A 15886-nucleotide genomic window follows, 5' to 3' on the forward strand; every position below is an offset into this window, starting at 1 on the left:
ATTTTCTCCACTGATGAGTTAAAAAGCTTCAACCGATTGAGATGAAAATTAAAAGTACAATATCTAGTGTACATCCAAGTTAAAATTTCAAATATTGATTTATGATTTACTTTAATATTATGTACTTTGAGTCACTTATACCTCCTCACATCAATAAAAAACATAACTAAGATTTTTTAAAATTAATAAATAAAAGTACTGACATGATAGCATGTTATTTTTTGTCAGTCAAAACCATCAACGTATAATTCAAACTAACTAGTAACTAATAACCAATAATGCAGATAACTAGTTCATAACAATTAGCTTCTTATTTAGTTGAATATTATTCTTGACATTATACATCATGGCTCTGGGGAAACATTTAGATTTTCTTCTTGCTAGGAGCATGTATAAAAACTACCTTTTTGTGATTAAGCAGCTAGCCCTCTATCCTGTTCTCAGGCATCACCGTGGTCTGGTAGCTTCATTACTCTTAACTGCCATGTAGCTCGCTGCTCCTTCCTCTCTGGTTATAGCTAGTGTAGATTCAGGACTAGCTATGACTAGTGATAGTCTAAAGAAGGGTCAAGTCTAATTTAAATCTTACATTATGTGCAATTCTTTGCTTTGTGCTTTGATCTCCATCGTTACAAGATTTCTCGGAGAGGAAATAAATATCAGTTCTATTTTCACAAATGCACTCTAGTGTAAGAAACACAGAAAAGAGGAACACAGAAAGGAAGGTGTGTTAGGGTCTAGCCAGGAAAGTAGAAACCACTATAAATATTTATTAAATTACACAAAGGGAATTTCATTAAGGAAATTGGTTATTCTAACGAGGTACAAGCTGAGAAGACAAACTGGGGAGGCTAGCATAACCCAGAGATTTAGCAACAGCAGGAAGCCATGAGCACCCCTAAGCTGGAGGTTCAAAAGGAAAGGGCAGTATTACTGGAACCCACAGGCCATGGTCCTGCAATACAATCTGAAGCCACAGGGGATCTCTCCAGGGCTGGAAGTGTGGAGGAGATAAAGCTGTTACCAAAAAGGCTACCTGAGAGAGAGAGGGAGGGAGGGAAATACTCCAGCTTTCCCTCCCACTAAATGCAGTCTGCAGAGTGAAACCCCCTATGATAAAGAAGAGCCTGCTTACAGAGAAAAAATGACCGGAGGACAAACAGATCTAGAAGCAGCACAAAGCAAAAGGAAAGAAAGGAGAAGGGGAGCCAGTTTCCAACAATGAAAAGACCTAGTCAATCCAATGGGAGTTCTTTAGAAAAACCCACAAACAGGAATAATTGCCAATATTCCTGCACCTTGCCTGAGAAACCCAGGGTGCTGACCAACTTTGTTTTCTTCTCCCAGCCAGAAGAAAGCTGTAAAAATCATAACTTGAGCCGCTTTCTCAGGCACAGGGGTATTGTTCCATTTTTAAAGATGGGAGATTGATAGCCAATTGCAAGTTTAAAAAATACCTCTGATCAAGCATAATAACTAACTAAGCATTTCCTCTACTGAAGAGAAATCTCCAGTGGAGAGCTTTTTCTTGGGAAAAGAAATGTTGTTGGCCAATCTTCCCACTGGGAGACAATCAATTGAAAGGAAGTCTACAGTAGGGAAGCAAGCTATGTTTCGGACGGGTTTGTAAGTACACAGTGGTCAACAACTTTTATGCCTGTGAGACCTCTGGGATGGAGCACAAATGTGAGGAGCTCAACTGCTGTTAGTCAATGGACTCTATTGGACTCTGTGATTGGGCCAGTGTGTCTGGAGACGAGGGAGCTCAGAACCAAACTTTACACCAAAAAAATATTGTGGAAAATAATGAGTAGTAATACATATGCCCAAATTCTGGTTAAATATTGAGGTTCCAAGTTAAATTTCAGGACACACTGTCCTACTGTAGTATACATAATTTTTGACTAATAGGGAGTTACTATGGAAATGAATTCCCTATTTTCAATGAATGCAACTATAATAAAGATGTGACACAATCTTCCTTTCAGTATCCAGGAGCTCTTTTACATCATCATTATAAACATCACACAACGTTAAACAAATATTGTAAAGAAAATCTGATTACTTGGATTCTGTATGATTGAATGACATACTATGTGTGTGTACTATGTTTAAATATGTGTGTGTATAAACATATAATATGTACACACGCAGGCACTTCCCATGGCTGACCTGCACAGGTCTAGTGAAAATAGTGCTTAAATAAGACAGTTGAGCTAATTAAAAATGAAGCATTGTTAAGTATCTTATAAATATTCAAAACTAATAAGTCAACATAACTGTCAATGTTTGTAATCAAATGAATGTTTTTTAAATTAGTTACATTCAATTAATTCTGTAATTCTCAATAAATGTTTATTTTAAATTAATAAAATCTGCTAACATTTTTTTTCCCCCTCGGTAGCATATTTCCTCATTAAGTGACATTATAACTTACTCTCATTAAACCCCAAATCTGGTTTCCCTAACTCATAAAGTCTGTTCTGTTGATTCAAAGACCTCATCGGTGTCCAATACCACTATTTATGTATAAATCAGAATACTGCGTAGACGCACACTGATCCTTAAATAAAATTTCTGTCAAAAAACAGTGCGAATGAATGTGAAAGTCTAAAAGAGAATGAAAGCAACAACTCTTAATATCTTTCTTGGATAAAGACTGACCTCATGTGTTAGAGACCAGATAAATACAGTTGAAATCCATTTTTAGAAGAATATTTACAACAAAGCCACAATTTATAAACAAGTGTGTAATAAAAATTCAAGGAGTGAACTGAGGATAATATAAGCAAAGTAAAATAATATTTAAAATATAAAGCCAACATCCAAGAAAGGCCCTTTCAAAAAAGACTGCCAACTTTCCTCTTTTTATATTTACATATTTATACTAAAGCCTGAAGCAACTATTTTATCAAAGAACAGATGCAACAAAGAAACTCATTTGTTCATTTCACTTGGTAGGACTTTCACAAATGAAGTCATTAGAAAGATTAATTCATTTATTTTACGAGTGCCGCATTGATGCATCCTGCTATAGTAGTTGCTGAAATGAAAATGTAGCAAAACGCATATACATTACAACCAGGTGTGAGTAATAGAGTTATAAAATATAAAGAGTAGCCTCACTGAACAAGTATTACTTACCAGAATGAAAAAAAAAATGTGATAAATTGATATAGCTTATGTAGACACAGCCTATACGAATTTAGAAAAATTAAAATCAAAGTCACTAATTTTTGCAAAATAAGGTACAACAGTATATTCCCGATTCAGTGCATTGCTATGTAAGAATTTTTTTTAATGATTTGATTAAAAATACTATTTTAATTGTTCAGTGTGTTAACTTAAATCATTCAATAACCCTTGAAAGGTTAGCAGGGAAAGGAAAAACAAAACATAAAGAGCAGACGAATAGTTATCAATCTTAACATTCAGCACTGGCACTCAGGTAGAAACAAGGTTCATAAAGTTTTTAAGTAAGATTTATTTTCATGAAAATTATTTTACATTTTTATTTTAATGAAAGAATATAAGTGGGTTAGGACGAAAGAGCTAGAAAGAGCTTTCATACATCGTGATTAATATTTTTCTCAGTAATTAATTCATTCATTTATTTATTTATTTTATTTGTCAACAGCTTCTTTAGTTACTGTATGTTCCAAGCAACTTCCTCTGCAACACTAGAGGGAGGTAAATGCTATGATTATCCTTTTACAGACAAGGAAATTTAGGCAAAAAGATTAGGTGATTTGCCTAAGGTCATATAATCAATAGTCACGGCCATCAGCTTTGATGACAGCAGTAAGTGGTTTGCTACCTGTTGCAAACTTCCAAGAAAAAAATTAATGGATCAGACCTACGTATTCTCAACACTCTGGTTTTGGCTTAACTCTTAAGCCTAAAAAGAACCCAAAACACGGTCATGCAACAAACAGCCCTTCATAATACTCACTGGTTCGTACGCACAAGGGAATATTTCAGAGCTGAATGAATTTAAGAATACATATGTTTCACGCCTCAAAATATCACTCAGGTACCATAATTAATCAGAAACAGATGAAGTGATAATGTATGACTAAGCAGAAATATCACCCCTAAAGTAGCAAAATAGAATGTTCTTCTTTTAGAATAAGACATTCTAAACTGATTAGGTGTTTGGAAATTTAAAAGGCAAGGAAGTTCATCTTTTATTTCCACCCTGTGAATAAACAAGGAAAGGAAGTTGATAAATTGAGTTAGCTGCATGAATGAACATTCTTTCAGTTACTTATGTTAAATTGACTGAAAAAAAATCAATTTTGTTTTCCTTTAGAAAACATTTCATATTTTCAAACATAAGCACTTTTAAATTGTATGTTTTTTTTAAGTTTTTAAAATATGACTATGGTCCAAGAAAATGGCAGAAGTTTGGTCACTTTGTTTAGCTGTCTGTTACCCACCAACCCTCCAAAAATCCTCTATTTAAAAATAGAAACTAGCAAACATGAAAAATTTCAACCAAACCCATACTTGACATATTCCAAGAACTCAGTTCATGTTTATAAGCTGAATAACTGAAGCAACAATAAGATTTAATGTAGCATCAGAATTAATATTAACTAACACTTGAAACTTTAAAAAATATCAACAATCTAAAAAGAAAATAGATATATCCCTAAATTATGAAAAATATGAAAGTTTTACATAGCATAGAATAAATTTTTTGCCAAAATTTCTTTACCATCTTCCTTAATAATCATTTAAAATAAGATCTTCCTTAGTGACTGAAATTATCTCAACTGATCTGATATAAATCAATTCATTATGAATTTGTGGCATTAAATTCATGAATCTGCAGCATTTCTGAGGTTTGCATTCCAAATACATGTAAAAATAACTTGGGTGCGGCCGGATGGCTCAGTTGATTAGAGCTCGAGCTCTGGATGGGATGGCAGGGTTGCTGGTTCAATTCCCAAATGGGATGGTGGGCTGTGCCCCCTGCAACTAAAGATTGAAAAAGGCAACTGGACTTGGAGCTGAGCTGTGCCCTCCACAACTAGGTTGAAGGACAGTGACTTGGAGCTGATGGGGCCTGGAGAAACACACTGTTCCACAATATCCCCCAATAAAATTTAAAATAAAATAAAATAATTTGCCACTTTGACATTTCAGACTCCATAACCCTATTGGTTCAACTGTTTTTTTCCATTAATATTATACGTTAATATTAATTATTATCCTGCTCACCTCCATGTTACTGTGCATTCTTAAAAAGCATATTAAATAATATGATTTTATCATGTTGCATTAGTAACATTTAAAACTTTTTCATCCCTTAAAGGTTTTTTTTTTTCTTATTATGGAAATTTTCAAATATAAACAAAAGTAATGAGGACAGTATAATGAAGCCCCATGTCCTATAACCCAGCTCAATTATCCGTATTTTGCCATTTTTGTCTCCTTTATTGGCCTATCTGTTTTTCTGTTTCTTCTTTGTATCCCCTTTATAATATTTTAAACCAAATCCCTAACATTGTGTCATTTTACTAGTAAATACTCAAGTATATATCTCTTACTTATAAAGTTTTTTAAATATAACAAATATTTGGAAAATTCCCCAGTGAGCAACTTGAGCCTAGAGTATTATTGAAGGGAAGGTTCTTAACAACAAATGCAGTTTCTTTCAGAGATACAGGGGTATTAAAGTAACCTATTTCTTCTTGAGTGAGCTTTGGTAGTTTGTATCTTTCAAATACATTTTCCATTTCATCTAATTTGTAGAATTTATAGGCATAAAGATGTCGATAATATTCCCTTGTTATGAGTTACGGCATTGGCAATTTGAGTTCTCCATATCTCTCTTTTTCTTAATCAGTCTCAATAGCAATTTATCAATTCATTTTATTAAGAACCAGCTTTTGGTTTTATTAATTTTCTGTTATTTTTATGTTCTGTATCATTTATTTCCACTTCGCTCTTCATTCATTCCTTTCCTCACTTACTTTATCCACGGTTGACCGTGGATAACTGAGCCCACCAAAGGCACAACTGCAGATAAGGAGGGATTACTGTATTTTACCTAAAGAGTACTTCAGCAGCATCACACTAAATCTGATGTGTTGTGTTTTCATTCTCATTTAGTTCAATATACGTTCTAAAGATTTTTTCTTTACTCATGGGTTATTTAGGATTGGATGCACTAGGAAGATGAGCCACAGATATCTGGAATTCTCTGTGTGGTTCTCTCCACTCCAGTAATCTGTCCTCTAAACTCTGGCTGCCTTGGTGTCTGGACTTTCTGTTCTGTCTCAGCTCAGACAGTCTGCCTGCGTCCTCCCTCCCTGTACTGCATGTTGGAAACTCTTTCAATGCATGAAACCGAAAAATCATAGGCTCTTCTTGTTTGTTTCTCATATCTCAGGGATCACTGTCTTTGGCTGTCTAATATCCAGTGTCTTGAAGACCATTGTTTCGTTTATTTTATCTAGTTTTCTGGGTTGTTTCAGGGAAGAGAGTAAATCTGGTCCCTATTCCACCTTAGCTAGAATAAATCCACTTTTGCTTTTTATATACATCATTATGAACTTATGACTTTTATACATTTTGTTTGTTTTAGTCCATTGCAATCATTTTTTTTTTTTTGATGTTCAAAGTATCCCAACTTAGGCAAGTGGGAGCTACTACATGTTGGCCTTTGGGTTCTTTTGACATGTTTCTACTAGTCCCTTTAGTGGTAAAGATATTTAGGCACTATAGTCTAGACACTAGGGGTTAATTATATATTTGCATTTGCCAAACTTGTTTTTAAAAAGTAGGAGAGAGAGCAAGAGAACAAGATAGAGATATTTTACATTTATAAATAGATACACTGCAACAGAAAGAACACACTTCTGTTGGAGAAGACTCAATTCTGCCACATACAACAAGTCACTAACATTCTCAACTGTTAAATGGAGGCCTCAAAAGTTCTTATCATTGTTTCCTAAATCTGGATCTCCAAGTTTCCAAACACAGTCCAGTAAACATGACTGTATCTTCTCAACCTGTGTGCATTCAGTCTTTGCTATTTCTGGACTCTCATTTACATAGTCATAGCAGCTTAGAAGGAGGGCCTCCTGTTCCAATATTGATTGATATTAACAGAATCTACTAAGAGTGTATCATCAATAAATATTGCAAAGTAAGTAAGTCTCCAGCAAGACAGTATATCAAAGTAAAACTAAGTCCAAGGCACCACATTAATAGGATATCAATATTCTTCCATCCAATCTTCTGTCCTCTTGCCCTTGGTTTAACAATCTAAGTTATTACAAACCCCCAATTTTCCTTTCTAATTTACCAAAAACTTCACATTTCTTAGTTTCAGTGAAATCCCCACATAGTCTCTTCCAGATCAATGATTCTTAAATTCATAGATTCTTCTGGGTGCAAGAAACTCTAGAGACAGATTCCCCTAGTCTATACACATCTCTTCATAGACAGGTAACTAAGAACTTTCATGGTACTTGCTTCTCCAGCAGACTGAGAACCAGAGAGTCAGTAAAGTAACAGTTGGAGAGATTTTTCAAATCAGATAAAATTAAACATGTATCGACTGAGAGTCTCAACACTCTATATCTGACACCTCCCTCATCATTTATTTAAAAATTACATACCATGATGGTAATCAATTATTTTGAAACTATACATCATGATGATAATAACAGTAATACAACTTTCTAAGGGCATTTATACATTTATAAACATGTTGTGAATGTAAATTACATTTCGGGTAATGTCTTAATATTAAAACACTTCATGAAAATGCAAATATTTTAACAAAAAAGCTTTAATTTCATTAAAAGCTGAATTCTACCCTTGGTTTTCAATCGATAAAACAGTTAAAATAGTTTTGCAAAAGCTATGCATGTTTAATTGCTATCTTGCCTTTACTTGAATCCAAGAAGCTGAGCAATAATATCACGCCAGAAACCAGTCTTCTCATCAAAGCAAAGACGTTGTTGAGCAACACAAACGATCCTCAAAACTTTGTGGACCAGCTTTGATATGAGTCCAGGAGATTCTGACTGCTGACAGGACAAACCACCAATCCTGGCCCATAATTTTGAGAACCTTCTCAGCAAATTGAGCTTTCCAGTGCTGACATTTGTTGCTGCTGCTATTTTGTCACACAGAATAATTCTGATCTTTTAAGTACCAGGGTACTATAATTTTTGGCCATCTCAAAATGCTCAGGGAAGCACTTACTGATCTAATAAGTCTTGTTTTGTCTTTAATGAGTACAATTTTGAGTGATCGTAAAAATCCCACATACGGTCCTTATAACACTTGTTGTGCACAATCTGTTCATCCAAAGCCATTTTGACTCTACACCATAAACAGCATCGGAGGTGACTAGAAAAACATTCATCTACCAAGATGTTTGGGCCAAGGTTACAGGAAATGAATAAAAAATTATAGTTACATATGGTCTCAGTCGTACTAAGATGTTCCGACAGAGCAATAATTGAGAAGGTGGCTATCCTCCCCACTGGCTTTAGGCTCCAATCCTCAAAACACAATTAAAGCAGATCGGTCATTTAAGACACAGGACAATCACAGGCTCTGCTTTAGATAACTAGACTGGAACAGTGATTTCTTTTTTTTTTTCTCAAAGTTTACTCTGATGTTCCAGGTATTTTGACATCATAACATCTATTTTAATATTAGTAACTACCATTTCCTTAACATTTAACGGCAATCTCGATACTAAGGCAAGCGCTGTGCTTACGTTACTTCAATGAATACCCTGAAAAACAGTTTGCCTGCTTAGCTGGGTAGTAAATGGCAGAGACGAGATTCAAACTCGAGCTGACAACAGAGCCCAGGCTCCTACGCACTGTGCCTTCCTGTCAGAGTCCTAGGTAACTCTCATAAATATTTGCTCTTTTCCTAGGGAAGGAAAAAACAAACATTATCTCCCACTAAACTGTAAGCTTAAAGAGACCAAGCCCAAAGAGCCCTGGATCTTTTCTGTTTTATTTCGGCATTGTGCTGCTAACACAGCAGTTTTTTTAATAGTAGGGAACTGAAGGAAGGTTGAATGAATAGGTTACTCAGCTAATTAAGTGGAAAAGGCAAGACTCACATCCATTCACCTAAGTACTTACTACATAATCTGGGTAAAACCTATACAGTGACAAATTTCAGATAATACACAGGTAAATTTTATAGTAGCCAGTTTTTCATTACATGTATGTAAGAATTAGCTCCTAATTATTTTACAGCTCTGGAAAGCAGTCGAGATGGCACACAAGTGAGAGATTACAAAGGAGCTGGCATTTTTGTCACTGCTAAAATATGAGATTTTATATATTTGCTATTATGAAAGCTTTGAGGTTAACTTTTGATATACATCAACCTCACATATTCAGCTTAATCCTACGCACTGACCATATTCCCTTCTTAAAAGATAAATATTCAGAGGACCTAAAGATACGCAAGCAATTAAAACTTCAATCAAAAAATTTTCTAAATGCAATACATTAGGTTAACATTTAAATAATTCTTGTCACATATAACAGTTTTCTGATTGCATATATTTCATAGTCATTAGCAATGCAAAAGCAAACACATAGGCTTCTCATTTACACGAGTAACCCATTGCAGAAAGGACAGGTTTGGTTGTCGTTTGCCTTAACCTGATCACCGTCACCAAACACTGATCCACGTCTGTAATAGTCTGACTTCCTCATTCGGGCACATTTAACGGCGCAAGGGCATCGACAGGGATGCTATCGGGCAACACTAAGGAGAAGCCATGGTACCTACCTTGGTTAGGTGAATGACTCCTTTGGAAGTCACCGAACAGCCCATGAAGCCGACATACTGAAGTTCAGGACAGTGCTCAGCAAACGCTTTCACCGACTGATCTGTCACCTGGGGAGAGACGTGAAGAAAGGTGTTCAAGGTGGCATTCCAGTGAATGTAAGGATTTGGCTCCTCCAATGCCATCTGCCCAACTGGCATCATTAATATGCCCCTGTCCATTGGATCATGTGAATCGGGACACAAATATGCGGCAGTATCGCTTGTGGTTTAAAAAAAAAATCCTTCCTTGACCCCACATCCCTTCTATGACCCCATGTTTTCCCACTTCTTTGAGAAAACATCTCAAAGATGTTGACACTACCTCCATTCTCCATTCGTCATCTCTCTCTCTCTCAATATATGTATTGTTTAGTGACATGTAATTCCCATACCATAAAGTTCACCTTTTCAAAAAGTATAATTCAGTGGTTTTTAGTATATTCACAAGGTTGTGCAACCATCACCAATATCTAATTTTAGAACATGTTCATCCCCACAGAAAGAAACCCCACACCCAGTAGCCATCAGTCCCTTATTCCACCTTCTGCCCCAAACCCCTGACCACTTTCTGTCTCTACATTTACCTAGTCTGGACATGTTTTATAATTGAAATTATACAACTGGTTCCTAAAGTGCAACAATGGTCTCCTTATGAGGTTTCTCCCTTCCAGTGTTTCATCCAACAAATCTGGTTTTGCCTATCACTGCTTCAAATTCTTCAGATTTGGATGGTATGACGGTTAATGTTATGTATCACCTTGACGACACCATTAGGTGCCCAGGTACTTGGTTAAACATCATTCTGGGTGTTTCTGTGAAGGTGTTTCTAGATGAGGTTAACATTTGAAATGGTCAAGCAGACTGCGCTTCCCAATGTGAGTGGAGGCGTCTTAAGCAACACACTGAAGGTCTGAAGAGAACAAAGAGGGTAAGTAAGAAAGATTGTGTTTGTGTTCTCTCCCTCTCTCCTTCTCTCCACAGCCCCCACCCCAAATCCCTGACTGTCTTCCAGCTGGGACATTTGGGACATTGGTCTACTACCTTCAGACTTAAACTCAGCCTGAAATGTACACCATCAGCTCTCGGGGCTCTTATGCCTTTGGGCTCAGATGGTATCGCAGGACTACACCATCAGCTTTTTCTGTGTCTCCAGATTACCAACTACAGATCTGGGGCCTTCTCAGCCTCCATAATTACGAGTCAATTCCTTACCTTAATCTCCACACACACACACACACCTCATACTAACTTTTTTTCTCTGGAGAACCCTGACTAATACGTATTAGAATCCCCCGAGGAATTTACTTAAAAAACTCACAGCCAAGAGGGGTGAGGTCCAAGAACCTGTACTTTTAACAAACCCCTGAGTGACTGACTCCCAGGCATATGAAAGCTTGAAGCCGCAGTGCTGCAAAGAAGTTACATTGACATCTTCTGGCATTTCTACCTGGCCCTGCTTTATTTACATAAAGGGCAGAGTTCAATTCCTGTTTTGTCTTTCCCACCTCCCCAAAATTTCCATGTATAGAATTTTCTTCTTATAATTGTGCTAACATTTTTCTCTACTGTTCCACAAAGTTGTAGCTTATAAAAGAAGGTCAAATATTCTTATCATAGGCTTAATTTCAGATTCACTTTCCTCACAGTCAAGATAAAATCAACAAGTTAAACACTTTTGTTAGTTTTTCAAACAGCAGTGACTTACATCTCCTTTGCATTAGCTTTAATATCATGACTCTGTATCTTCCTTATCTGTTCTGAATAGATATTGGAAAATAAAGGTATGTGGGTAGCATTAATTCTAAAACAACACAAGAGCATTTTCCTAAAATAATGAAACCAACAGTATCCATGGTGCATCTGATAAAAGATTAATTCTGCCCTCAAAAGTAAAGTATGCTTCAGCATATTTAATGCCATTGATAAATTAAAAATGGGCTTTCCTGACACCCAGCTTTCTAAAAACATTACGTTAAAAAAGAATATTTAAGGCACTAAAATTGCCTGAAGCTTCAATAAAAACCCTGAAAAATCTCTATTTTAAAAAGGGGGCAGGGGGAGTAACAGAGGTTAAGTACAGATGCACAGTTGGTTAAATATCCTGCCCAATCTCACTCTAACATCAAGCCTTTCATATATCCATCTTTAAGGAACTCAGTTAAGGATTAAGAACAAAAGAAAACTCAGGTCCAAGGTGTTAGAGCTTTCAGAGAGAAGAAAAAGGGGAATTAAAAATGTGCATGGTGGCTTCCTCTCCTTCCGCTTAAGCAGTCAGAGTAAGAGAGTTCAGGGGAGCCTCCAGTATCAACAGAGTCCTGTGGCCAAGCAAGACCAAACTCCGTGGGATATAGGAAGACTTGTCGCCTTGGGTGTGTTTCTGGAGACTAATAAAAGGGCCTTGACGATCTGGGTGGGGTTTGGCTCCCTTTCCACAGATAGAAGATCAGCCCAGAAAATGGGGCTGAAAGCCTGACCAGAGACAAAGGTTGCTGGAGGCTGCAACTGGTGAGCATCTGTTTCTCTGGGACTCTGGAACCTGACTGTCTCATTTCAAATCCCAGGTATACCACTTTACTCCGTAGCTCCGTGATTGTAAGCAAGTCATTTCACCTCTCTGTACTTTGTTCCTTCTATCATATGGAGAAAGGAAAAGTACCTCCGTCACAGGGTAGGGAGTAAACAATACATGCAAAATGTTATATTTTGTTATTTTAAAATCTGTTCTTAGAGCATGCTAGTTTACTCTCCTAGTTACTCCAATAGATTCTGATAATTCAGGGACTCTAGGTTACGAGCTGAACTGTGAGGTGGGAGTAAGGGAGACCTAAGTGGAAGTTTATTTCCATTTTTAGCATTATGGTTTTTTAAAAAAATCCCATTTTTGTTAAGGTACTCAGCCTGACTGCACATCAGGACCACCGGAAGAGCTTTCTGATTTAATTTCTGGGTAAAGATATGCATTCATTTTATTTTAAAAGCACCCCCAGGAGATTCTAACAGCCTGGGTTACGAACAAGTTCTAAGGCCTTTCACACAAAGTGTGGTCCACATACCAGCACCACTGGTGTCAACCTGGAGCTTGTTGAAACTGCAAAATCTCAGACTCCAAAATAGACCTACTGAATTCTCATCTGCATATTAACAAGATCCCAGAGTAAGTCTTACGCACTTTAAAGCTTGAGAAAAACTGCTGAAGGCACAAAAGACGACGGCATCTTCTTGGGGTAAGATGAAGCAAAAACTGGATAGCTGTGTCATAAGCAAAGCACTACAGAGAACTGTTTACACAGCTTTATTGGGAATCATTTATGCCGTAAAATTCACCCATTTTAAGGGGATAGTTCATTAAGTTTTAGTAAACGTACACAGTTGTGCAATCATCACCGCAATCCAGGTTTAGAACACGTCCATTGCACCATCCCCCAAATTTCCTTTATTCTTTATGCCCATATGCAGTCAATCACAGCTCCCACCCTAGACAACCAGCAATCTGCTTTCTATCTCTATAGTTTTGCCCTTTCTAGAAATTTCATATAAACAGAATTGCATCATAAGTAGTCTTTTGTGTCTAGCTTCTTTCACTAGCATAATGTTTTCGAGGTTCATCCTTGCTGTTACACATATAAATAGTTGGCGCATTATATTACCAAGTAGAATTCCACTGTATGGCTATACTACATTTCATCTACTCACCAGATGATAAACATTTGAATTGTTTCCAATTTGGGGCTTTGATTAAAAAAAAAAAAGTAAAGAAATGCTGCTATGATCATTCACATACAAGTCTTTGTATGGACATATATTTTCATTTCTCTCAAGTATCTAGGAGTGAAATTGCTGAGTCATGTGATAAATGTAGGTTTAATTTTTTACACATTTTTAAAGTTGGCCTGTTTGTCTTATTGAGTTGTAAGAGTTCTTAATATATTTGTATACAACTCCTTTATCAGATATTTGTTTCACAAATATTTTCTTCCAGTCTGTCCCTTGCCTTTTCATTTTCTAAATGGTGGTCTTAGCACTAACACTTAGGTCTATGGAGTTAGTTTTTGTGAACAGTGTGAAGTAAGTGGAAGGTTCCTTTTTTTGCATACGAATATCCTATTGTCCCAGCACCATTTGTTGAAAAGACTACATACTATGCAGGAATTTTGAAACTCCAACCTGGAATGATTTGACTTGAGGGATCATAGGAGTACTTAGTCAGAGGCTGTGGGAAAACCAGGCACAAGATAAAAATTAGTATGCAAATAGAAATGTGGATCAGAATTTAGAAAGAAGCATCAGAAAATGAAGGGAGAATGAGATCAGCTTGCAAAACAGGTTTGGATCTGTTAGTCAAGGCTGTGACACAAAGAGGAAGATGAACCTCAGCTTCAACAGTGCTCCTCTTTACACAGCAGAGGTAGAGAAGAGACCATCTCCTTAAGCCGGCATTCTACAAGACAAACGACACTTTCATGTCTGCGTGAAAAGCGCGCAGATGCATTCAGTGTGACGACGGGGAAACACATTGGTGGCAAGGAGTCTACTGTGTCTTCAGAGTTGAGAGAACCATGAAAAGTCTGAATAATATAAACCCACACAATTCTCGTAGAGCTTCAGTTTGTGACTCTTAAGGAGCCTTCTTGAGTTGTTAAACCAGAAGCAAATGAAAACCAGAAACGCAAGAGGCAAAGAGGACGAGGAAGAGGATGCTGGTTCTCACAAGCTCGGGAGAGCTACATTCCATCAGAAACCTCTTGAGGGTGGTTTCTTGTGAGATCAAACATAGGGACAGAAGCGATACCTTTCCAGGAGGTAGAAATAATAGGCCTAGAAACTTCTAAAATAGGAGGCAAACGTAATAGTGTGGCGAAAATGACCATCTAGGACTGAAATACTCGTGGCTAGAAGAAAGAGAAAGAACACCAGACAAGCAGTAGAGGGTCACTAATTTTGCTTGGAGAATTACTGTTTATAAATGTGATTCTGAACTGTGGAACTGCCAAATCTGAAGACTCAGTCTCTGGACACAGCTCACATACGAGTCTTTGCATGGACATATATTTTCATGTCTCTTGAGTAAGTATCCAGGAGTGAAACTGTTGAGTCAGGTGATAAATGTAAGTTTAATTTTTCACCCATTTTTAAAGTTGGGCTGAGTTTTGCGGTGCTAGCAGCCAAAGATCTGAAGGAGTAAATAATAAAAACAGCTAAATAATAAAAATGACTGTATTTCCTACGGCCTGACTGTGTGCCAAGCTCACTGCTCTCCTATGCATCTTCAGGGATGCTCAGAACAGCCCTGAGAGGCATCATTAGCCTCATTTAACAGGTGATTAAATTAAGCCTATTAGAAATAGACTTCCCTCAACAAATCAAACCACTAGCAGGTGGCAACGTGGGGCATAAGTTGGTCTTTTAGGTTTTGAAACCCATGCTCTTTACCTTATATAAATTAGACTGTAATTCATTTCATGGTGCTAATCTCACTTAAATGCAAATGAAAATTCAAGGCACTCCTCTCAGCCCCAGAGAAGTAGAGTGGCAAGGATCGAGACAAAATGGATCCACTTTTTAAATAATTTTCTAAGGGACGTGCTACCTTGATTACATTTTCATCTGCTGAAGATAGAATGGCTGTGGGGCCAACGCTGTGACAGTCTTGTGTATTCTCAGAACCCTCCCCAAAGAGGGAATCACAGGACCGGATTGTGATCACCTAATTCACAGGTGTTGAAGAAGCTGGATTAATAGGAGTGAATTATGAAAACACAGAAGCAGAAATTGATAATCCAAGAACGCCCTTTTATCTAGAAAGGATTAAAATTAAAGAAAAAAAGGATGGGAGAAGCTTTTACATAAATTTCAGGATTCTAAATAAAGAGATGCACGTTTTTCTTATTTTAAGACAGTTTCTTAGAACACAGTAAGAGAGATCTATGTTTATCAGAATAAAAATTGAGTCAATGAAAGCGTTTCACAATCTGCGCTGAAAGATTAACTTTTTGGGAATGATTGTTAACATATCTGGGAGAAAAGGAATTTGTAGTATTAATTGCTGGTGCAATTGTCA

General features: G+C 36.8%; 1 protein-coding gene across 2 annotated transcripts in view; it reads right to left on the reverse strand.

Moving 5' to 3' along the window:
* The window catches only part of FBXL17 (F-box and leucine rich repeat protein 17), a 456881-nt gene that overhangs the window by 308198 nt on the left and 132797 nt on the right, over positions 1-15886 (reverse strand). For both annotated transcript variants that reach the window (XM_019727982.3, XM_088796664.1), the window contains one exon: positions 9790-9897. In XM_019727982.3, the coding sequence (XP_019583541.2) occupies positions 9790-9897 (108 nt within the window). The remainder of the gene's footprint in view (positions 1-9789; positions 9898-15886) is intronic.

This window comes from Rhinolophus sinicus, chromosome 3 (genome assembly GCF_057876585.1).
Source record: "Rhinolophus sinicus isolate RSI-liver-muscle chromosome 3, RSI-T2T, whole genome shotgun sequence".
NCBI lineage: Eukaryota > Metazoa > Chordata > Mammalia > Chiroptera > Rhinolophidae > Rhinolophus > Rhinolophus sinicus.